The following is a 26,803-nucleotide window of genomic DNA, read 5'->3' on the forward strand; positions in this document are numbered from 1 at the left end:
TCGATTTTGCGGGTTATACCAGCAATTTACTTTGATGTGCCCCCTTTTATTGCAGAGAAAGCAGGTAGGTATTGTCCTTTGCCTTTGCAGATTAGGAGGCATACTGGGCGTAGGTAAAATTCCACGGGCTCCTTGTCTATTCTTCTCTTGACCTCCCCTTTCCCGATATTCATATCTGCCACGTCCTCGACCATAAGTAACACTTGTGGCAAGGACCTCATGTCCTCCAATGGGGTTGTGAGTACCTTCGAAGAATCCCTTCAAGGTCATCTCATATTATAAGAGCTTAGCACGAAGGTCTTCAAATGTAGGTAAGTCTGGCAAACACAACAAAGAAGTAACCATCATGTGATAATCGGGTCCCAGCCTGCTCAAAGTCTGTTGCACCATATCTTTGTCACTGACCGCGCAACTCACGATGGTCAACTGATCCATGATAGTCTTCATTTTGTTTAAGTACTCCATGACCGTCATGGAGTCCTTCCTCAGCATTTGAAACTCTTTCTTTAAAAATAAAATTCTAGCCTGAGAAACTTGAGAATATGTCCGAACAAGACAATGCCATAACTGCATAGCTGAGCAGTTATTTGGGATTGCCATAAGCACCTCCTGTGACAGAGTGGAAGTGATGTAGGCAACCAAAGCCTAATCTTGCTTCATCCAGGATACATACTTTGGATTTCTAACAAAGGTAATTGAAGTTTCACCCTCCCCATTATTGCCTTCTTGTAATACAAACTTTGGAGGGACAGGAACAGAACCATCCAGATGTCCAGAAAGATCCTGACTCCTTATTAATGGGATGATTTGTCTCTTTCAGGTTAAAAAGTTGAAATTGTTCAGTTTCTCAAACACAAGCTGACTGAGAAAGTTGGAAGAAAGGCCAGATTGTGAAGAGGAAAATGAATTCATAGTCAATGGGTGAAAAACGAGAAGGATTAAGAGACCAGAAAGAGAAATCACTTTAGAGCAAACAAAATAAAAACTTAGAACAGAACTTGGAACAGATGATGGAATTTTAGAGAACTCGGTTGTCTGCCTTTTTTTTAAAATAACCTGCAGACCCGAGGTAAAAAACAGAATATGCAATAAGAAAGAAAAAGAAATAAGGATCAATCAGTAAGAAAGCACGTTAATATGAAAATAATGTGTTTTCTTTAACGTATTTTCTTTCTAAAAGGGAAAATGCCAAAGTTGAGAGGTAGATAGAGTGATATTAATCAATCAAGGAAATACAGTGAACGTGTTCAGGTCAGATTCAGTTCTGACGTCAATATGAAGAAAGATAAGGAACGGGTTTGACGTGATTTCAATCTTTGAAATCACGCAAACATGAATTCTGATTTGTGGTGTTAGAAAAGATTATTGTACGGGGAAAATCAGAAAAGAATGTGTAGAATGAAGGAAAGAATAGAGAGGAAACAAACAAGAGAAGAAGAAATCGAATATTTTGGATTGTGAAGGAAGAAACAATGGGGACCGAAAGAAAAATACCTTAGAGGATGACAAGGAGGCTGGACACGATCTTCAAGGGATCTAATGCTCTGATACCATGTTAGAAAATGGTATCCCACCTTCAATCACAAGAGGAAGAGAAGTAGAGAGGGAGAGAGGTGTCGGTGGTTGCAGAAAACCCAAATTAGGGTATGCGGTTTTCTTCATTAGATATACACACGTACAGTTTAATTAGGGTTAAGAAACACCCTTTACACAAAGTGTGAAAATTACAACATGTCATTAATGAGCATGTGTTTAAATAAAACTAAAACAGATTGGGTCTGGATCCTGAGATCATGGCCCAGCCGTGACATCTTTTCACATTGATCAACTTATCTATATTCTAAGTAGGATTGGCACAAGCATTGCTCAACTGATCTTCCTTTTGAGGAACCTTTTCAGATTTCTCATTTGATTTAGACATTATCTCTACTATCATTTTGCACTTGTTTGGCCCTTCTAAAATAAACTCAGTTGTTTATCCATTACCTTCTTATCGACGACTCCAGTGTTTGTTCCATCAATCTGATCGACCTATATTATGGGTAGATCTTCCTTGCAGAATTGCTCAAATTCTTCTCTTAGATTACAAAGTATATGGCCAATATCATAATTCAAGTACTCATCAAGGGTTATAACTTATCCTTCCATTAATGAAGAAAGGTTTTGTATGTCTAGCTTTGGAAATGTCCATACTTCATCATGATCCTCACTTCCAACAAATAACCATGACTAAAGCATCAAAGAGGCATCAATCCTAACTCAATTCACTAAAGTGTTTATGTAAATAATGTTTGCTGATAGGCAATCTTTAGTTGATCTGAATTAAAGGAAGGACCTTCTACCTAACCAAAATGTAACACAAGAATCAATTGCAATTGAACATTCTTCCAGCAAGGGTGCATCCAATGGAGGTTCAAGAACGCATCTAGACCAAGTTATGTCCATGAATGTTATGAGCTTGTTATCCAAATCTGGTGGACTCAAGGAGAGTGTAAGCTATTCAAGCAAACCATAATCAATCAGACCAAATACATTTGTAACTTAAACATGTATTAACAAATAGTGAATTTGGTTGATTGCACCTCACCAGCTGGTCGATTAGAACTTAATCCACTTAAGTCTAGTTAATTAGGTCCTACTTGGCCAGATATCATTCTCTATTAGGCAACCGGCCCATTCTGTCCTTTGCAAGACAATTCAGATCCATCAAACCCAAGGTGTGCTAAAATATATCTTGTATGTTTCTCTTGAACCAAATGAAATAAAACCTATCTTGTATGTTTCTCTTGAACCAAATTAACAAAGTAAATCTTAGTCCAAATTATTCAGTCGTGATCCATCAACCTTAAGCCAAAGTCAACTTTATACAGAATAAGAACTGAACCTAACCAACTCTTCCTATTTTCATGTCCACAGCCCAAATTTTGATATCAGAGCATCTTTAACCCATTGTAATGTGCGCATACCTAAGCGAGTAAAACTACATCGCTTGGCTATCCCTAGTCATATATATGTGTCTCATACATGCCCAAGCTAGACGTCACTCAGTTAGCACTGGAAACACAAACACACCTCTATTAGCAAACTATGTAACTTCCCACTTGAGTAGCTCACAGGGATCCATTTTAAGCTAGTGGTATCATAACGCCACTAAGGAGGCCTACATCATAACCTCTTGCATTATCTCATTCACCAAAAAGTTCATAGGAGATCATCATCTCGCACTGCCAGCCCACAACCATAGTACCAAAATGAAATTTGAAGAAAAGAAAGAGGATGGTTCAAATTCAAGAATTTTCCTTCCAACTAGGGAGAATAACACACTTGGAAACCAGAAAGCTGACCTAGATGCAATAATACAGATCTAGCTAGAACCACGATGCTGAGTTCATGTTTTGCCTAGACTGTAGATCCTTCAGAGTTGTGTTGGAGACCCAAATTGTAGCTATAGAATGCTTCTTAAGACCTCAAAAGCTCACTTCAGGAACATGATGTTCCGAATTTTGGAGAACTTGCCTCCCCACGGGCTTAAAATTATTCTCTAAGTAAAAAATAGATGTAATATTGTGTGTTTTTCCTTTTTTGTAGATTCTGAGATTTCTGAAAATTTGGCTGAGTATTTTGTAAAGTTGATAAAATCTTCAATTTAAGGCGACGTCAACTGAGTCTGGGCGTGGCCCATGACCCATTGACAAGACCTAAATGAGGCAAATACGATTTGGTAAAACTTTGTGTTTTTGACCTTTAAAATCAAGCAAAATTCGGAGGTGAAAATCAAGTAGTATATCATTAGATGTGTCTTGTAATTCTAAAAACATTGATATTTTGTTTTTCTAAATGCGGGCTACAGTTGGCCTGAAAATTGCATTTTTTCAAAAATGATCCGCCTAGATGTAACAAGTTCCGGATTGGATCGGATCGGATCCGTCTGATCTAAGTTGATATGAATCTGGGCCTAGTCCAAGACCCATATTAATTAGGATCTGGTCCAGGTTGAGATCCATATGGATATTGGATATGGATTTGGATATTGAATCCGAGTTCAGATCCAAAATCCAAATCCAACCAATTTAAAGTTTTAAATTCAATCTAAAGGTTAAATTGAGTAAAAATTTCATGTTGAGAGGACTCCCAGAGGGGGAAGACACCCTCTGGAATATTCTAAAAAATAATTATTATTTAATAATTTAATATTAAATAATTAATAAAAATATTAATTAATTGAATTTCAAAATTTTATTTATCTGGATATGGTGGAGCTCCACATTTGGTAGAACTCTACCTAGATAGGAGATCTAGATAGATCCCAAATTAATTAATAGAAAAAAATAAAATAAGTGATAATAAGAGGATAAATAGGATTTGGTTAGAGAGAGCTCTATCCTCTAGAGAAAAGACATCACCCTCTCTCTAGAAGACCAATATATATATATATATATATATATATATATATATATATATATATATATATATATTATAAAAGGGTCTAACTCGCCCCTCTCTCTAGATTTCGTTTTCTAGAGAGAGAAGGAAGAATGAAAAAGAAAGAAAGAGAAAAAAAGAGAGAAGAGAGGAAAAGGGAAGGAAAGAAGAAGAAGAAGGATCCCTTTCCGCTGCTTCAATCGACTGACGAACACTTTTTTGGTCTTTTTCGTTTTCAATCAAAGGTATGGGTTCCTCCTTAAGTTCGAACGGGGAAGAAATAGGCATAACTCGATTTATGCATGTATATTTCATGGGAAAAGAGGAAAATATGTTTTCAAAAAGGATATTTATATATAGAGTGATGATTTTTTATTTCCTTTTGGTTGTGTTGGTTTTCCTAAAATATCCATTGTTGAAAATATGCATGATCTTGATAGTGGTCGGTCTTTCTTGTTGTGGAACTAATACATGTTAATGGCTTTTTCTACTTATGCATGTGAATATACATCATGCACTCATTCAATATCTATTTTTATTTTCTGTTTTGGTATAAGGGTAATACATGTGGACAGATTTATATTTAAGGAAATTTTTTGTTTATGCACGTGACCTAAACACACACACACACACATATATATATATATATATGTGTGTGTGTGTGTGTGTGTGTGTGTGTGTGTGTTGTGTGTTGTGTGTGTGTGCACGCGAGGAAAAACCATGCAAATCTGGTTTGGATCAGATCTGATCAAAACCAGACCTGTCGCAGATTTATTTTCCAGCATGTTGTTTTTCCTCTTTTGCTGCTGGTATTACTGTGCATCGTATTTATTTTCCAGCATGTTTTTCCTCTTTTGCTACTGATATTAGTGTGCATCGGATTTATTTTCTGTTGTTTTTCCTCTTTTGCTGCTGATATTAGTGTGCATAGGATTTATTTTTCAGCATGCTGTTTTTCCTCTTTTGCTGCTGGTATGACTGTGCATCAGCATTATCTTTTCCAACATGCTGTTTTTCTTCATGTGACTGCTGGTATTACTGTGCATCGGATTTATTTTCCAGCATGTTTTTCTTCATGTGAGTGCTAGTATGACTGTGCATCAGCTTCATTTTTTTTGTCAGCATCCTATTTTTCTTCATTTGACTGTTGTTAAGACTATATTTGATCGACTGTCACTCATACCTGTTATGCTGAAATTTTGTTGGTTGTACAAAAAAAATATGTAGAGCCGATTTCCTGTAAGGATGTATAACAGAAATATTTTACAGCACCATCAATATTATTTTAAAGTCATTTGAAGACTGGTAATGGTTGCTTTTATTTTATATCGAAACTGTATTTGTATGCGATTAGGTTGATTCAAAACCAGTTTTTATTTTGGCTTAAGATTTGCTGTAATGCAGCTTTTGTTTGAGTCTAGAAACTGTTAACTATATATGGCAAATCTGATCAAGATTTACTGTGTTTACATAGGCAAATCTGGACAGACTTGCTGGCCTTCGTTAGTGGACAGATCTGGATCAGATTTGCTGCGTTTACGCAAGCAGATCTGTCACTTTATTTCGCTTGGACAAATCTGGTCCAGATCTATCCGGGTTGTTCTTCTTGTGTTGGCCAACTGTTTTGGTGTATCGGTTCTCCAAAACCGAGTTCACAAAAATCAATTTTTGATATCATGAGTTTTGATCCATGTTAGCACCATGTTTAAAATAATTCCTTCATGTTGTCATAGTTGGCTGAATTTTAATTATTTCTCTATGCTGACAAATTATTTCTATTGGTGTTTTTGGAGGACTGTTGTAGGGCGGAACAATGATTCACATTTATGTGCAACATTGTCCGCTGTCCACTATTTTCGGCTGCATGTTTCTGCATAAGAAACATGCTGCCAACTGCATACTAATGTTGTCTTGTACATGTGTGGCAGCATAGTTACTCAGTGGTTATGGTATGCATCCCGAGCAATGTAATTATGCCCAGATTTATTTGGTATGAATGGCAAAGTATTTATTGGATATGTTATGCATTGGATTATCATGTTTGCAATTGCTCATGTCATACTCATGAAAATTGTGAAGATTATTATATGCAAGAATATGATCATGTGCATATTGTTAAAAATTGTAATCTCATATGCGAGATACCTCCATCATATGTAATCTTTTTTTTTAGTTTAGTTTCTTAGTTTAGTTAGAATTACGCTAGTTAGAATAACTTTCTATTTTTTGGACATTCAAATAGGCTTAATGCCTTTATTGACTTTTCAGTCAATAAAGCATAAAGCAACTTTTTTCTGGACATTCAAATAGGCTTAATGCCTTTATTGACTTTTCAGTCAATAAAGCATAAAACAGCAATAGGAGACGTTGGACTCCCAAGGGCTCTAATTAGAGACGTTGGGAGCCCAATGACACCCCATCTCTAACTTCTTTTCAGCCCTATAAATATGGGTTTTTACTTCTTGGTTGATTATTACTTTTTGTGGGTTTATCCCACCTTAATGAGATAAATTTTTTTCTCTTGGTGTGTGCACTCTTTTGAGTATTTCGGTTCTTATGAGTGTGTTGAATGAACCTTTGTGTTCATTAAGAAAGATCTTTGGTGAGCTTCTTTTTGAAGTTTCGTTTGGGGTTCTATTTCCTTACACATATTTGAGAGTTTATGCATAAAATAAATCATAAAAAATGCATGATGTAAGTGTGAAACTATCTCAAAAGAGATATAGTGCTAAATACGCACAACCACCACAAGGGAGAGGTGCAAAGGCACAAGAACACTTAGAACAATGTATGCAAAGGTACAAAAAGAGAACCCAAATGCAAAAATATAAAGAATTTTATTGAAGTTGGAGAACAATGCTCCAAGCATTGGATGATTTTACAATAGGGGTTCAACCCCTTTTATAGAGGAGAGGAAACCTTGGAGGGGCTCCCACTAGTCATTGGAGCCCCTCTAATGGTTAGAAATCTAATCGTTGGAGGGGTCCAACGACTAGTGTTGGACCCCCCTCCAAGGTTGACTAAGTCAACAAATAAAAAAGAAAGAAAAGAAGAAAAAAAAGGAAAAGAAGAAAAAAAAAGAAATAAATTACAAACATATTTATAAATGTAAATATGCGTAAAATAGAACAAAAGACAAAAATACCCTTGGGGTTACATGAAGGAAAAATATATACTTTTATATATATATATATATATATATATATATATATATATATATATATATATATATATAACAATAGATACATATACATATATGTATGATACATATATGCATATGTATCTCTCGTTATATACATATAAAAATATATGTACATAGGACATACAATTTAACACCCTCCCTCAAACTTAGGGCGAAATGACCACGAATTTGCCAAGAAGAAAATTGAATCTGGGAGAGCATAGAGCCTTGGTGAAGAAATCTACCAACTGATATTCTGAAGTCACGTATGAAAGATCTATAATTCTTTGCAAGTATGCTTCTCTAACATAGTGGCAGTCAGAGTTGTCAGTCGAGGAAGCGGGAGCGGGAAGCGATACAGGAAGCGGGAAGCGAGGCACTTCTAAAATTTTAAGAAGCGGGAAGCGCAGGACGACTTAGGAGCGAACCAGGAAGTGTCTCGGAAGCGACCTAAGAAGCGTCTCGGAAGCAACATAGGATTCGAGTGAGAAGCTAAAAGCGAATAAGAATCGAAAGGGAAGCGAAAATGTAATTATAATATTATATTTTTATTTTATCAAAAAATAAGATTTATGTCATCATTAACAAAATAAAACATATATCTAAGACAATAAATAATATAAGTTGTAATTATCTAACAAATGAATCATATTGCAACTGTCAAGCATTTAAAAAATCATACATCAAGAAAATATCATAATTTGCATTCTTGTTGCAACCATTTAACAAATGCATGCAAACACTAAATAATGCATTAAGAAAACAATTAAATTTGATTAAAAAGTATATATTTTCAACGAAAGAATCAAATGACTTGTTATTTGATGTTGTGATTGTTGTAAATTTTGTCATCACTGTAACATAGAAAATGAAAAATCAATAAACTCAGATTACATAGAGATATGGTTAAATTTTTAAGATATAAATTTCTAAACTGTAAATTATAAGCTAAAAAGTTCTAAACTCTAAACTTAAAATTAACATGATTCACTATTTCACTTCATCATGCAAGATTCAAAATAAAACTACAGTTTACCAACAAAATATTACAAGACTATGACAAAAAAGTAACATAAAAGTTTTTAAGTTGGACTACTCCAACTACATCATCAAAAAAATAATTAATAATTCAAGAGTTCATTAATCTGTCATCTTTATCTTCCCCCTTCAAGTCAGCAATAGATCGCGAACTTTCTGCATCATCACGTGTTTCTTGTCCTCCACGACCATGTCTTCTGCTCCTTCCTTCATTTCCTATAATGAATACGTTAAAAAATTAAAATATTCAAAAACCATAATTTAAAATATAAAAAACACAATATCATCATACCTTGCCTAGGTCTCCTGCTAAAGAAACGATCAATCCGACCTTGAGGAACTGATGGTCGCTCTTGTATATTTGTAGTTCTATTAGCTCTGTTGGATTGATTTGTATCATCTTCAACTTCATTTGTACGTATGATTATTGGAGGTAATGAAGCTCTTGTTTGTGCATCTTTGGGTTTGGATTTGGAAATAGTGCTTGATTGTTGTGCACTATCATCCAAATCTCTTAAACGCATGTCCTTTAATCTCAACGTATTTTCTTCTACAATAGAAAGTTCTGGATTGATATCTCATTTTCGACTAGGTCCTTCTTTGTAGCGATTATTGCACCTTTTTATAACAAGAATATAAAATATGAATGGTAATAAATAATCAATGATAGAAAAAAGAAAAAAAATACCAAAACAAAAGTACAACATAATTTAATCATATATGTCAATCAATCGAAGATTGGAATGAATATACACTAAGGTATCAACACGATCTTCATTGAGCCTATTTATTTTAACATTGTGAATATAACTATAGGTACTCCACACTCTTTCTGCAGAAGATGTGCTAATAGGTTGAGATAAAACCTTAATGGCTAATGCCCTCAACTCAGGTGTATCACCACCATAAAAATGCCACCAATTAAGCACCGACATTGTAGGATTCAGTGCATCTATTCTTGTTGCATTTCGGCTAAATCTTTCACTTCTTGATGCAAAAGTCATAAGTTGTGACCTATAAAGTGTAGATAGTTCTTCATTTCCAACAGATATCACTTCAAGCGCGAGCATTGCACCGTCTAAGATATCATTATCTTTTTCTGCAAAAAAATTGTTTAATAACTATAACAAGAAAATGCAAATGAAATAATAAAATAATTAAATCATTAAACTTTAAACTTTATTAAATAGATAGAATAAAATTTTTACCAGAAAAAACTCGTTTGACCTCTCCTGCTGTTGGGATCTTGAGATACTCCAACTCGTAATATTTTGAAGTAAGCATGTGGGCTAGATTATGGAGAGGCACATTCATTCTATCTCATCTATTTGAGACAATCTTATGAATTTTTTCATACAAATCTGGTTGTCCTTTTAGATTGTCTTCAATTTTCCCCAACATATTGTCCATGCTTTCATACACTTCATCAATTATAGGGTCTTCCTGATCACAAAATTTAATCATCTTATATATGGGTTTTGTAATCAATAATGCTAAACGTACAGAATCCCAATATTCTTTGTCAAGAACAGTTGTTTTTGTTGTAACAGCCTTTTTTTTCATAGTTTCATCCATGCATGACTGCTTCCACTCGCTCCATCTATCTGAAATTACTGTGAGCCTCAAGCTCTCCCTCACATCAAAAAAGCGCTTTATAGTATAATGTGAAGCAAACCTTGTTTTTGCAATCTTTATTAACTCTAATTTTTCATTGCTTCTAAAGATTGTTAGTGCCTTTGAATGATTTGTAATATACTTCACAATTTCTTTACTCTGCAAATATGTTTCTCCCAACCAATGAAACTCATGTGCCAAATCCTTAAAGATCAAATTAAGTGTGTGCACAACACAAGGTGACCAAAAAATATACTTATATGTTTGTTTTAATTCTTCACCTGCTAACTTGCAATTTGTTGCATTGTCTGTAATCGCTTGCACTACATTAGAAGGCCCCACAAGTCTAAATCCCGTCTTCAAAAACTCGGCAATGTTTGCAGCTGACTGTTGCACATTAGAAAAATCGCTTGCATATAAGAACATCGAGCCAAAAAAATTTGAGGCAAGTATATTTATCAAGTGTTTGTTCTTGATATTTGTCCAACCGTCTAAGACAATGAAAACTCCAAACTCCTCAAACTTTTCTCGAAATTCATTTAACTCTCTGTGAACACACTCTTTCTCACTGTCAAGCAACGTTGTTCGCATTTTTTCATATGATAGGGGTTTATATCCAGGCACTTTACTAACTGCAGATATCATCTCTTCCCAATATGGTGATCGAAGCACATTGAAAGGTATGTCATTTGCACACAAAAATCTGATAATTTTGTGATCTACATCATCTCTTTCTACTTTTTTAAAGGTATCACGAATATCAACTGTTTTTCGGCTTCCACTAGATGATGTAGTCATACTAATAGGCTTCTTCGGATTATCAATTCTTGATCTCCTTAACTCAAATGCACTTGATGAAACCTTCACTCTGCAAACTTGCCTCTTAATTTTTTTTGCCAATTCTGCATTTTTTGCAACTAAAGGGCAAAAGGCAATCCCAACACTTTGTCATTTTGAAGATCCCATGAGATGTGCAAAAACTCGAGTATATGACCCATGATAAATATTTTTGCAGTGCCTGCACATAAAAACCTGGGTTTCACCTTGCTTTCCTTGCCCACTCTTCTTTTGTTTCAATACATGACGCCATAGCACTATTGTTTTATGCATGCTAGGTGGTTCATCATTGTAACGACCCCAACTCGTACCTTTGAAAAATGCGGAATATATTTTTTTTTTCTAAGAGTTGCGGAAAACTTCCCAGAGACCTGGGGTCCCTACAGTTCTAATTTCAGTTGGATAACCACACACCACAAACAACTTACATTTATCATTCATAACCAACCAACTGAACTCTTTTATTAATGAATCAATAAGAGTCATATTCAATGTCAAAAGTGAAATAACAAATTGCAGGAAATAAGAACTAAAAGAAAACAAAAGTAGAGCCACTATGTCCGTAAGTGAAGCTGTCTGAAGTAAACGTGACTCTCGTATTCCCTTAGAAGCGAGTCGGTTTCACTAATCACCTGTGTCTGGGAAAAACCAATAAATGAAGAGGGTCAGAAATTCGAAGAATTCTGCGTACAGGTTTCCCTAATGAATCAAATAAGAAAAAAAAACATAAATAAGATCCATGTAATATTTTGAGGAATATAGTTATAATCAATTCATAAGACAATTAACCATTCATGCAGAATTAAACATTGAACATAATGGAACACGAAGTAATTAACATTGATCACAACTTAATCAATAAGGAAATTAAATGCAACAAAGATCAACATCCTGCAATGATCAACATATAATAACCAAGTGAACAGGTAAACATGCATGAACTAATGCATAGCAAGAATATGCATGATTTATGTGCAATGCATGAACCCTTATTATCTTTCATTTAAGCTCCCCTCTTTCAATATGCATGTCCTATTAAATGCACACAATCTTTAAGTTCCTCTTTTTTAATTTATTATTGTCCGCGGATACACCAAACGGGCACAATCCCCGATGTCAAATAGGATTCTCGGGATAACTTCACACACAATTTGTATTTTATTACCGGGTTCCAAACTTAGCCCTCGACCGATATCAGGAAACAGCACCATCCATCGGAACCTTGGAAAACAGCATCCAAAATCAGGGACACCATGGAAAACAGCATCCACTGGCGTCACTTTATTGGTATATCAAAACAACAGTTGTGTCAAAACACACCACCCCTAGGAAAAGTGGCGGACTCTCCCTAAAACCGTGGCCAGGAGAATAACCTCAATATCGGGTTCAGGGGCAACAATGCACACAGAGTTTTTGTATCCTCACGGTTTTCCCCAAACCGCAACATCCAAGATTCTCACGCTAAAGCAGGGACATCAAGGAGAAAGTGAATTACACTGTTCTTTTACTTTCTTTTATCTGGTTATTAATTCATCTCTTTTACATTTGCAATTTACATGCAGAATTAATAACATAAGCTTGCACATCAGCATGCTAAGCTTTTCACGGGACCACAGCCCGTGACAACATAGAACAGTGCGGTAAAACAATAATATCACATTTGATTTATTGCAATGCATCAAAATAACTAAAACAGAGAACAACTGGTTCTCGAAGCTCACCCAGCCCTGATGATCCAATTTGATCATCACTGCATTCATAAGCAAAAATCATAAAGAGTATGCCACTTATGCATTCTTTTCACATGCTTTTCAATGCACATTCATGTATGCAAGTTGTGCATGAAACAATAATTTCATAAGCATAAGCATAAATTCACACACCCACGTTATATGCATGTTTTCATGACATGCAGATACTCGTGTCAAATGCAAGAGTTCATTCATGAATCGATCCAATTAAAACATACGAACAACCATGCCATTTTGACCCTGCAAAAGCATCTAAATTCCATATGGGTCTATGCACAAGTACACTCTCTTACAACAATAATTTCGAACAAGCATTCACTTCCCATGTTTCGCGATGCATATTCGTGTATGCAAACTTTTGAGTTATGAACTAGACAAGCTTCATATGCATGTGATCACATAATCATGCCAATTAAATGCCTCTATTCATGAATCTTCTCAAATAAACAAGTGAACAATGATGCAATGTACACACATGCATAAGATGCAGCCTCGTGATATTACTTTAATTCAACATATTATGTCAAGTAAATGCATCTGAAAATAATCCATTCTTTAGCATGTAGATGGCCGGTTTAATACAAGAAAGCAAATTCTAGAATTTGCATGCTAAGTGGGTCTTTTGTTTCAGATTCGATCCAACGCAAGGACTATTCATATTAGAAAATTTTCTCTGTAACAGTGCAGCCTGCCATACCCATTACAACAAAAGCAATCTGTTAACTGCACCCAACCCAAAATGAAGACACACCGAGCCCAAAAATCATTATCCAGCCGACATGTAATCAGCTGGGGCTAAGGCCGAAAATGCCCAGCCGATGCACTCGGATGAGGCTCCACAACCACCAGGCTCAACCCCTATTAGTCTCAGGTTTACTTAAATGTCCAAAATGATTAAGCTTTAACAGTTTCTAAACAAAAAAAATCAAAATTTCAATACATTATTTAGTTAACCAAGACATATCAGAGTTTAAAATGGATGCAATCTCGATTCATTCTAACAAATCAGGTTCAAATAACTGATTCAGATTGACATAATAAATCTGAAGTAAACTTTATTAAACCCCCCCCCCCAAAAAAAATTCCACGTCAGTATATATAGCCATAACCAGAAGTTCAAAATCAATTTAATTACATGCTTTGAAATACACCCAGTTAATGAAATCTGGAAATTTAGGGAACACCACATGTATCTTAAAAAATTTGAACAAATGGCCCGGCCAAAACTGGGTCTAACACACAGCCAAACCCACCCAGCCGACCCAGTTGGCTGGGTCTGGTACACAGCCCAGCCGACTGAATGCCTGGGCCCTAATCATGAAAATAAAAATTTATTAACTCTATTTTTTTTTTCTTTTATTGCTGACAGCATACCAAAATCCCAAAAATTTCAGAACAGCATGTATGCTTGCATAACTCAAACATACTCGGGTTTATAAAGTTCATAACTTACGTTCAACCATGTTTTTGGTTTTATTTCAAACCTTCTGTTTTAATGTAAAAACACCACTACATGAGTATTATTCCGCAATAGCATACAAAAAAAAAATGAATACACATGGATTTTGTCCATGGATCCTAGAGTAAATGCTTGGATTTACTCACCCACATGCTTTCACCCTAAAATACTTCATGGAAATCGAATCCATGTTCGTTTTCCTCACTTAACCCAAAAGAAAAACTCGTACCTTTTTAAGTTTTTCCGGCGATCGGAGGCTGGGAACGCAAAGCAGAGTCGGCTGGTGATGCTCCTCTCACTGCCGTGACAGGGTGCTCGCTAGAGGTTGGCGATGGCAGCAGGTAGCCGGAGCTTTGCCGGCGACTGAGCTCCCTCCGATGAGCACGAAAACGAGAGGGAGAGAGACATGGGAATCGGGGAAAGAGACCCACTTGGGACCCCTTTTGAAGAGGAAGGCCCGGTGAAATCGGAGCCCCCTTCCCTCCAGCGGCTGCGCTTCAAGCCTCCCTCTCTTTCCTTCCGGCGATTTCGGTTAGGGTTCTCTCTCAGAACCCTAACCCCCCCCCCCTTTCTTCCTTTGTTTCAAACTTATCGGGCAACCCTTATCGGGTTGCCCCTTTTCTTTTTAAAAGGGCTGCTACAGGGGCGCGGCTCGGGTCCGAACCCGAGTCCCGTAACCCGGCCCCAATCTATATGGATCCACAAGTTGGATCCGAATGGATCCAACTGTGGATCCTCGGATAAATTAAGAAAATTTTAAAATTTTATTTATTTCTTATTATTATTATTATTATTATTATTATTATTAGTTTTATTATAGATATGGATATAAAGACCACTTTATGGACCTTAGATCCATATGTTGGATCCATTTGGGTCCAAACACGGATCCAACCTTAAATACTTGGGGTTTTTTTTCTTATACTATTAATTATTTATTTAAATATTATAAGTATAGTTTTAATACCCTATTGTGGGCTATTTACGCATTCTTTTATGGATCCGGTAACGGATCCGAGGCCCAAATTTAGAAAAGTACCCGTTATTTTCAAATAAATTTAAATAAATAAATTACAAAAATTGAGGTTATTACAATCATCTTGATCATCTTCGGAATAGTAGTCATCCAAGTCATATTCTTCTTCATCTTCCTCATCAAAACAATTTTTATTTTTGTCCTCAAACTGATATGGACAATCAGAAGACCTCTTGGTCTTGCCCTTTCTTGCATTATCCTTCCCAACACCACTAGACGATTCATGCTCCAAATTGTACAAAGAATCATTATCGTCATCATAACTATCTTGATCATAGCTTGTTATGGTCATTAATGAAGCAAAGAACAGGAAAATATACCTACATCATAAAAGTATAGGAATCATTTTAAAACACTTTAAAAAAAACTATTATTAACAGCAAAAGATGAACTCCGCCTGTGTATAACTGTTTAGTTATACACTGCCGGTCCCAAGCCCGGATAAAGGAGGAGGGTTGCGGTAGGCCTGTGACAGTCACCATAAAAAGTTAGTCATACCCTATGAATATGAACCTATATGAGAATTTTGTTGGGGCGTTCCCAACTGAGCGACGCGCTGTACTATATAGGCTCGGAGGCAGTGATAAATGGGCAAGGGTTGCTAGGTCGTCGCCCGAAAGCGACGCGTCACACCGGCGCCCGGGTGTGGTGTCAAATAGGCAAGGGTTCCCTCCCTTTGTGGGATGGGTGGGGGTAAAGAAGTTAGTCCAAGACCATAAAATTAGGTTAGCCACTTGGAACATAGGATCTTTAACTGGTAAGTTGGTAGAGTTAGTAGATGTTATGTGTAGGAGAAAGATTGATATTTTATGTCTACAAGAGACCAAATGGGTAGGTGAGAAAGCAAAAGTGATAGAACCTTGGGGATATAAGATTTGGTATACAGGAATAAATAGGAATAGGAATGGAGTAGGGATTGTATTGAGTCGTGAGTTTATAGATAATGTAGTTGAGGTCCGTAGGAAGGGTGATAGGATTTTACTTATTAAATTAGTATTAGGTACGAATATTATTAATATTATTAGTGTTTATGCACCTCAAGTAGGTTTAGATGATTCCATTAAGCGTCAATTTTGGGAATATTTAGATGGAGTAGTACAAGGGATATCTTATGGAGAAAGGCTTTTCATCGGCGGTGACCTTAATGGGCATGTAGGCATTAGTAGGAATGGATTTGAGAGTATCCATGGAGGCTATGGTATAGGAGAAAGAAACGAAAGTGGAGAAAAGATTTTAGATTTTGGTTTGTCGTATGATATGATCTTAGCAAACACTTGGTTTAGGAAGAGGGAGTCTCACCTAGTAACATTTAAAAGTGGGGTTAATACGAGTCAGATAGATTTTTTCCTACTTAGAAAGAGAGATAGGGGTTGTTGCATCGATTGTAAGGTTATACCGGGAGAAAGTGTAGCTACACAACATAGAGTCTTAATTTTAGATCTTAGAATTAGACAATACCACAAAAGGGATAGACATATGATAGATCCTAGAATTAAGTGGTGGGCACTGAAAGAAGCTAAACAAGGAATGTTTGTAGAGCGGGTAGTTAAGGAAGTTGATTGGTGTCTCGATGAGGATTCAGAATCTATGTGGAATAAGATAGCGGGTGGCATGAGAAAGGTGGCTAAGGAGGTATTGGGTGAGTCTAAAGGTGGTGCACCGCTGGGTAAGGATACATCGTGGTGGAACGAGGATGTCAAATTAGCTATTAAGGTTAAAAGAGTGTTATAGAAATCTAAGTAAAAAATCGTGATAATGAGAATTTGGAGAAGTATATGATAGCAAATAAGGAAGCTAAAAAAGTAGTTTGGAACGCGAGGGATAAGGTATATAAGGAGGTTTATGACAAGTTGGATACCAAAGAGGGTGAGAAGGATATTTATAGGCTTGCAAAGATGAGAGATAGGAAATCGAGGGATCTGGGTATGGTTAGATGTATCAAAGATGAAACGCAAAGGGTTTTAGTCAAAGATGAGGAGATTAAGGAGAGATAGAAAGATTATTTTCATAAGCTATTTAATGAAAGTCATGCTCAGGATCTTGGAGACTTTTCAATTCCTTTTCATGAGATGAATCGTGACTTCATGCGCAAGATTCAAAAGAAAGAAATTGCAGAGGCTTTGAAGAAAATAAAATCAAGAAGGGCAGTTGGCCCAGATGGTATACCTATAGAGGCTTGGAAATGCTTGGGAGAGAAAGGTTTAGAATGGTTGACAAATCTTTTTAACAAGATTTGGTGGACAAATAAGATGCCTAATGAGTGGAGGAAGAGTACTTTGGTGCCTCTATATAAGAATAAGGGTGATATACAAGATTGCACAAACTATCGTGGTATAAAACTCATGAGTCATACTATGAAACTTTGGGAGAGGGTGATTGAGTCTAGGTTGAGGAAGATTGTCATGATATCGGAGAATCAATTTGGTTTTATGCTTGGAAGATCAACTATGGAAGCTATACATCTTCTTAGACAACTTATTGAGAGAAATAGAGAGAGGAACAAAGATTTACATATGGTTTTTATTGATTTGGAGAAGGCTTACGATAGAGTACCTAGGGACGTTCTCTGGTGGACAATGATGAAGAAAGGTGTTTCTCTCAAGTACATTAGTATAATTAAAGATATGTATGAAGGAGTAGTAACCAATGTCCGCACTTGTGGAGGGGTGACAACCAATTTTCCTATAACGGTTGGGTTACATCAAGGATCTGCTTTAAGCCCTTTCCTATTTGCTATAGTAATGGATGAGCTTACGAGATCAATTCAAGAAAATGTGCCGTGGTGTATGTTGTTTGCTGATGATATTGTTTTGATTGATGAGTCTAGAGTTGAGGTTAATGCTAAGTTAGAATTATAGAGACAGACATTGGAAGCAAGAGGTTTTAAGTTGAGTAAGAGTAAGACAGAATACATGGAATGTCGATTTAGTAAGCAACGAAGTAGTGATGGGAGTGTAGTGAAGCTTGGTGAGCACGAAATACCGGTGGATGATTCTTTCAAATATTTGGGATCTATCATTCAAAAGTATGGAGAAATTGATGGAGATGTAAATCATAGGATAAAGGTTGGGTGGATGAAATGGAAAAGTGCAACTGGAGTGTTGTGCGATCGTAGAATGCCATTGCGGTTTAAGGGGAAGTTTTATAGGATGACTATTAGGCCCGCTTTACTATATAGTACGGAATGTTGGGCTGCCAAGAGACATCATATTCAAAAAATGAGTGTAGCTGAGATGCGTATGCTGAGATGGATGTGTGGAAATACAATAAAAGATAAGATTCGGAACAAGGAGATACGTAAGAAAGTAGGCGTTGCACCCATTGAAAATAAGATGAGAGAGAATCGTTTACGGTGGTTTGGACATATTCGACGAAGGCCTAATGATGCTCCAGTTAGAAGGATGGAGAAATGGGAAAATATATTAGATAAAAGAGGTCGGGGTAGGCCTAGGAAGACATGGATGGAGGTGATAAGAAAGGATATGAATGCTTTGAACCTCACCAAGGACATGGCATTGGATAGAAATGAATGGAGGAGAAGGATTCATGTGGAAGACACATAATGATTTTCTTTGTTGGTTCATATCGCTGACCCCAATTGTTTTGGGATGAAGGCGTAGTTGTTGTTGTTGTTGTTGTTGTTGTAACAGCAAAAGATGGAGAGTGGAATGCAGAAACAAAAGGGAAAAATAAGAGACCCAAAGTGAACCATGAACGTCCCTTGCAATCAAATTCACGTAAAATACCGTGGGGTTTACTAAACAACTTCAGTGTCAGCGCACATAAACTAATTATGCTCATTTCTTAAAATAATCCAGACAATATGTATCACACACAGCTTTGCAATCACAATCTAAATTTCAGAACTGTGAAACCAATCAGATTTCCTTTTTCTAATAGCATTAACACTCGTAATGAATACAGAGGAAAGCATCAAGCCTTAAAACTCAAGTTTAATTAAACTAAATCTCAAACAAACAAACAGTTGAAACACTACAGATTTAATTTAAACCAGGAAATCACAAATAGGTAGAAGCCTGATAAATCCAATCTAAAAAAACTGCAGACTATAGTTCTATTTATTCTTATTAGAAATTTTGGTTTAATGGCCATCAAATAAAATTTAACGAATCAGTACATGAATCAGCCAAGAGTCCAAGACTCAATGCATATAGTAAAATTTGTGTATAAAACCCATAAGGTTATATATATGATTCTTGAAAACATGTTCGTAATAAACATCGAAACACAAGCATCGATCAATCGATTTAACTACAATCAGTGCGAAACTGTGAACCCATTTTAGAAGGATGCATATTAAAAAACTATAACACCAATCAATTTATTTCAAACAGAAACAATCTTGATCATTCGTGAACCTAGTATAAGAAACAAGCAGATCAACATTTAAACCAACATATCTAATTTAAACAGAATTAAAATCTCAGCAAAAAGTCCTTAAAAGAAATTAGATCTTTTTATGTTCATTTAAAACCCAAATCAGAAAACTGATACCTGAATCAGAAAAGACAGTCAGTGTTCCGCCCGTATCACAGAGGGTGTACCCACAATTGTTCTTATACAAGGGAGCGATAGCCCCTATTCGAGTCTATACAAGGAAACAATCTTGATCATTCGAGTCTAAAGCCTGTATCACAGGGGGTGTACCAACATATCTATGGTAACTGTGCTCGTTGATTACACATGGATGGATCGAATAGTAGATGAGAGAGGAGAGTGAATCGAAAGAGAGAGCTCGTCGGACGTCAGTGGATGAGAGAGGAGAACATACCTAAATAGAGACATTGCCAACGTCGCTCGAGGAGGTCTTCGGTCGTCGGATGTCAACAAAGGAGGAGGTCGTCGGTCGTCGATCATCAGAGGTCGCAGATCGTCGGAGGTCGCAGATCGTCGGAGGTCGCCGATCGGAGGAGGTCGCCGGTTGTCCGTGGCCAAAAATGAGAGAGAGAGAGAGAGGAGTCGAGTGAAAAACAAAACCCTAAGTCTTTGTTATTAAGTTTTCACGATTTTTTTTAAAATACCTGTTTTGCCCTTATTCGGAAAAAAAAATTAGTTTCTTGTTTTTCACGTGTTAATCTCATTTTTAAAAATGGTAAAAAAGACATTTTGTAAATGTATCCCCCTTTCAGGGGGGACGCGTCCCCCTTTAAAGGGAAACGCGTACCCCATGAAAGGGGGACGCGTCTCCCTTTAAAGGGGGACGTGTTTCCCTTTAAAGGGGGACGTGTTTCTTCTTTTTTACGTGCGCTTCATCGTGCATTTCGAAAGCGCCACGTTTCGCACTTCCGAAGTGCGTCTCGGGGAAGCGCGGTTCCCCTTATGCATGTGTGTTTCAGGTAACTCTGGTGGCAGTCCATCTCAATATGCTTTGTGCGTTCATGAAATGTGTGATTTTTGACAATGTAGATTGTACTCTTATTATCACAACATAACTTAGTGGATCCTTGAACCTGAATCCCTATAACGGTTGATGAATCTACACAATTTTCATAGTTGTAGAAGTCATGGCTCGATATTCTGCTTCTGTGAATGATAGAGACACCTTTTGTTGTTTCTTGCATCTCCATGAGATTAGGGATTCACCGAAAAAAATACAAAAGCCTGTAGTGAAGTGACGGTTATTTGGGTCACCTCCCCAATTAAAGTCAGTATATGCAATCAAATTTAATTCAGAGGATGAGAAAAGAAAAACTCTCTTGTTGATAGTTCCCCTTATGTATCTGACAACTCGGAGAACAGCGCCCATATAAACGGATGTAGAAGCATGCTGGAATTGGCTTGCAACGTGCACGGCATGTGAGATGTTTGGCCTTGTGATGCTAAGATACATTAGAGACCCCACAAGCTGCCAGTAGGGAGTAGGATCCTTCAACGAAATCCCATCATCGATTTTCATTTTTTATCCCACAATTTTAGGAGTTTCACAAATTTTATCATCAGTAATACCAGATCTGTCAAGAATCTCACATGCAAGTTTAGTTTGAGACAAAAAATAACCTCTATGAGAATAGGCTACCTCAATACCAAGAAAATAAGCTAGATACCCCAAATCTGACATTTCAAATCTTTCTTTCAAAGTGTTTTTAATACCTTTGATGACCTTTATGTCACTATCTGTTATCAACATATCATCAACATATAGTAGTAAAATCATAATACCTGCATCAGACCTTTTAACAAACAGAGCAGTGTCAGTGTAGCATGAAACAAACCTATTTTGAACCATTACTTCATTAAATCGATCATACCAAGCCTTAGGAGCTTGTTTTGAACCATAAAGAGCTTTTTGCAAACAAAAGACTTTTCTCTTTGGAACATCCAAGCCGGGAGGAGCATCCATATATACTTCTTCATTAAGGTCCCCATTTAAAAAAGCATTTTTGACATCCATTTGATAAATGTTCCAGTTTTTAATAGAGACAATGGTGATCAAACACCTAACAGTGACCATTCGTGCAACAGGTGCAAAGGTTTCTTCGTAATCAATGTCGTATTTAAGCTAGTGGCATCACAACCACAGTAATGAGAACTACATCACAACCTCTTGCATTGTCTTATTCACATAAGAGCTCATAGGAGTTGATCATCTCACACTTCAGGCCCACAAGAGGAAGGTCCAAATTCAAGAATCTTCCTCCCAACTAGGGAAAATAACGCACTTGGAAACCAGAATGCTGACCTAGATGCAATCATACAGATCTAGCTAGAACCACAGTGAAGAGTTCATGTTCAGCCTAGACTGTAGGTCTTTTAGAGTTGCATTGTAGGCCCAAACCATAGCTATAGAATGTTTCTTAAAGCCTCGGAAACTCGCTTCAGAAGCATGAAACTATAAGCTTCTTTCACACTATTTAAGCTTTATGAGAAACTCGGTTCTAAAAATTTGGAGAGCTTGCTCCCCCTGGTATAAAAATGAACTTTCATGATTTTGGAAATGCCTTTCTTGTGCTAAAAGAATAGCATTTTCTTTTTCAAAATGCAAGTGTTACTATAATGAATGATCAGTGACGAGAAAAGGAAATGGAATAGCCAAATGATGATGGGCAATATCGTTCAAATTCATTAAATAGTGAAAGAGAAGAAAAAGAAGGGGAATCGATTGCTTCCGACCTGATGATATCGAAACGGTCGCGGGCGAAGTTGAGAGAAGCCGTCCTGATCCTGTTGGCGTCCTTCAGGGAGGCGTCTGGGGTGCCGGAAAGAGAGCCGCTGCCGACGATGTAGCGCTTCCGAAGCAGCATCTCCATGAGCTCCACCCACTCCGACCACGGGTGCGAGATCTCAACCTTCCGGCCGGAATCGGACGGTCGAGGTTCGACGGGAGGGGAGGGCGGTGATTCATTGGGCTTCGAAGATTGAATCCCTTCAATCTCCTTGAGGACGAGAGCGATATGGGAGTCGGAGAATCGCCGGGAAAGCACGAGGAGGGACGGATTCCGGCGGTGCACGGCGATCATCTCGACGACGACGCCTGTGTATTCAGAGAGAGAGAGGCAACACAATCCCGCTGTTACTGATTGTGCAACCCGAACTCCAACACAACATCAATCGGATCCCACTAAAACCGAGGATTGATCCCAGGGATCCAAACTGATCAAAATTCCGAATTTCTGTCTTCTTTGAAAAGCTAAAAAGCAGTAGGTGTGCAGCTATAGTGGAGCGGCGGCGCTCAGGATAAAACGTGAATTTACGCGTTTTTTTTTTCTTTAGAGATGGTTGGAAACCACCCTCAAACGTAGGGATGGCAGTGGACCGGGGGAAAGCGGGGCCCCGCCCCGCCTCGCCTCGCCCCGTTTGGACCGGGGATGAAAGGTATGAAACGGGGATGGAGGCGGGGGTGGAGGATAAAATCCATCCCCGCCGCGGAGGCGGGGCGGGGGTGGATGTGCACTTTTCCCCGCCCCGCCCCGCCCCGCCCCGTCCCCGCCACGATCCCCGCCTAATCCCCGCCCCGACCACTTTTCCCCGCAATATCCCCGCCCCGCCCCGCCTCATCCCCGTTTGGACCGGGGATGAAGGGTATGAAACGGGGATGGAGGCGGGGGTGGAGGATAAAATTTTGAGGCGGGCGGGGGTGGAAACCTTGTCCCCCGCCCCGCCCCACTGCCATCCCTACTCAAACGCCCTTGAAAGGATGCAGGTGTCATTAAGTTTTTATTTAACAGCGATTTCGACCTCGGCTAAAGGTCCAAGCGGAACTGGGGTGGTGGAAAACTGTCGCTAAAAATGCAAAAGTACATAAATTCATGATTTGCAGTTTTTTGCATTTTTTCAATTGTGACAGACACATGCAACCCGTCGTTAGTTATATTGAGTGAGAACCATTGCACCCGCCAATGCAACCCATCTAAAGGGGTTGCATTGGCGGGTGTACAAATGGTGGTGTGGCATCATGTAACTTATCATGTCAATCATGAACAATTCTTGTAATTCTCTCTTTGACGCAAATGATGATTTATTGGTGGCTTTAGCTTGGCCATCACCTTGGAAGTAACTGGGAGCCAAAAAAAGTATTTGGTTAGACCAATTTTATTACACATCTTTTGACCTTTCTTATTTTTAAAATAAAAACAGTTATCACTCACTAGGTCTTTGGGCACACCAAAACGGTATACAATGTTCTTGTAAATGAATGCAACTACATGTTGGTGCCTACGGATGAATGTGATTAACATCAAATGACTACTTGAGGAACAACCAAGAAAATGATGGTGCATGAATGACATCAACATGTTCTTAACATTCCTTATACTTCTTGACATGAGAATAATAATCATTATCTATGGTTAACCAATAATGTTAGGTCAGGTCTTAGATTAAAAAAGGCTTATAGCAACTTAGCACAATGAAGAATATGAATGATTGAGTGATGCTATATTAAACATGTGATTGAGTGATCTTTTTAAGTCAATGAATTGGTCATGAAGTTCATTCACCATACAGGGCCTACATTGTCAAATGTCTTACCTAAAAATGCATATTGGTTGATCAATTCTGATGGAGTTGAATTACCTTATCTAATTAATGTCATGCATTTAAAAAAATCAATTGTTAGATTGGATATTCTTTTTAAAAAAACTTTGCAAAAATATTTCTTTTTTATCTTATGTAAATGTGTCTTTTAGGAGGATGGATTAAAATAAAATCGTGAAAGCCCAAAATCTCAATAGAAGGGTTATCCTAAGGAGGAAGAAACAGACAACGAAGTGAAGTCACCCAAATGATTGCATATGGGAATTCATAATAATATATCATAAGTCTAGACATAAAACCATATAGGACTTCCTTAGATAAATAAATCTATGAGTTCAAAACCAAGCTTAAGTCATCTCTTACTTTGCCTTGCTTCTTAAATTTCTTCGTTCGGTCTCAAAGAATCTCTAGTCACTAACCTTAGGTGGACCTTATCTAGTATTCAAACCATGTGAGAGATGAATAAGGGAAAAAATAGGCCAATTGTGTGGAAACATTATGTATTAAAAAGGAGAAAAGGCTTTGTCATACTCTTAGGCTTGGTGGTTTCTTGTAAAGTTATCGCCTGATTGTAGGTTCAGGTGGCAATGGTCTTTAAGAAATAAAAGAGCCTGAGTGATCATATGTGCTAGAAAGTCAGAAAGAACAAAAAAATGGTCACGCATGAGAGTAAAAAAATTATGCTTATCTAAAGAAAGAAATGGGGAGGTTAGTAGCTGAGGAATTCATGAACGGCTTGCTGACTTAGGGTGAACTTGGACTTATCTTCAATATTCTCTTTCCTAGGGGCATGAAATATCCTGAGGGTACTCTTCCTGTTTGGCGGCATATAGAGTCCTAATATCTGATAGGCAAAATATGAAAATTTTATACCATAGATATTTTGATTATGAGTTGTTATGACTAGTTATCTTTTTATCTCGGTTAAGAGTCAATAAAAAAGGAGACAATAAATGTCAAACTAATATTTCTTGTCTTGGGATAACTTGGAAAGACGGAAGAAGGTTGAAGTGGTCAAATTTTGAAACCAATTGATTTAGAGCGCATTGAATTAAGACAATTGGGGAGCATAAGTATGCACACACATATCACAAGTTTGTGCAAAAAGTTCTTCACAATGCATGCGTGTATGTATCCTAGAAATGGATAAGTTCACAAAAGAAGGTTGCCCTTTCTCTAAGGAAGAAAGTATTGCTCATCATTTCACCAGATATTCTTATACTCGCAATCACAAGCGTTCAATTGTCATGCATTCACAAGGACAGTAAAAAAATTCCAAGCATTACATTTCATATCAAAAAATCATGAATGTGCATCATTACCATTATTACCAAATTCATAAAGATATCATGTTCTATGCATTTCAAAAGAGATAAAAAATAAAGAGAATAAAGCATGACTAGGGGGCTTCTTGTCTCTGTGATCCCCCCAAGCTTTCTCCAACTTCCTTGTGAGGCATGTTGTAGGCATAATCATCTCGACCATCAACACTCATCGTTCGCTCGATAGAACCTCAAACTATGGTGTCACTGATTAAGGATGAGATCTTTGGCTAGCCCACACCATTCCTCGCAGGGAGTGGAGGCTTCCTTTGGAATGAGCTAGGGACAGTCTCTGGTGTCCCAATTCGGACATCGAGGGACTCCAACTTGTATTGATGGAATACCAACAACACCTTTAACTAGATGCACAACTCCTTAATGAATCTCAAATCCTTGACTGCAGACTTGAGCTTGTCGTTATACTCATCATGATTCGTCTTCTAAAAAAAGGATTTCAATAACCAATGTCAGTATCTTAAAAAAAATGTTATGTTTTCAAGATCTATGTATAAAAATAAAATGGCTTTATAAGCATGAATAGGGTATGATATCTATATCACTGTCCTAAATGCTAAAGACCTACATTCCAGAAGAAAAAGTAAAAAAGAAAGAGGGAATGGTGTTTTTGATATATAGCAAGAAACAACCTTGACTCAGCAATTCATGTTGTTTTCATAAGGCATAACATTGTTTTAGCTTGTAATCTTGGCCATGAATATGGGTTTACTAGAAATTTTTATTTCTCTTACAGGAGTATGCCTACATCAGTTGCATTTGATGTTGTTGCTAGGCATTTAAATCTGAAGTTTTTTTAGGTATCATAAAAAAAATGGGTGCTTGTGTGCCTCAGGCATTTTTAGTTGACTTATATCTCTTTATGTACCCCAATTTTAGGTTCCTACTGTTTGGAATTTTTTCAGGAACTTGAGGGATACTGGGTTATGCTCAATTTGTGGAGAAGAAAGTTTTGTCACTGGTAGGTGATATATTGTTCTTTTCTTTTCTCTTCTCTTTTGTATGTAGGAACATTTTGAAGGTTACTTGTGTTGGGTTCAGCCTCTGCACAAAGATAGAAGAAGCAAAAACAACATGGGCAAAGCATACCTGAAGTTGCCATTAGAAGCGTTGGATGGTGGTCGGCGGTGGCTG

At 37.3% G+C, this 26,803-nt stretch overlaps 1 protein-coding gene across 1 annotated transcript in view; it reads right to left on the reverse strand.

The window, feature by feature from the left end:
- LOC149846980 (uncharacterized) overlaps positions 1-22,816 on the reverse strand; it is a 40,219-nt gene extending 17,403 nt beyond the window's left edge. Inside the window, exon 1 of the mRNA XM_089992980.1 lies at positions 22,470-22,816. Within this exon, the coding sequence (XP_089849106.1) occupies positions 22,470-22,816 (347 nt within the window). The remainder of the gene's footprint in view (positions 1-22,469) is intronic.
- Between the last annotated feature and the right edge of the window lie 3,987 nt (positions 22,817-26,803).

Source organism: Nuphar pumila, chromosome 2 (genome assembly GCF_984573655.1).
Source record: "Nuphar pumila chromosome 2, dmNupPumi1.hap1.1, whole genome shotgun sequence".
Classification (NCBI taxonomy): domain Eukaryota; kingdom Viridiplantae; phylum Streptophyta; class Magnoliopsida; order Nymphaeales; family Nymphaeaceae; genus Nuphar; species Nuphar pumila.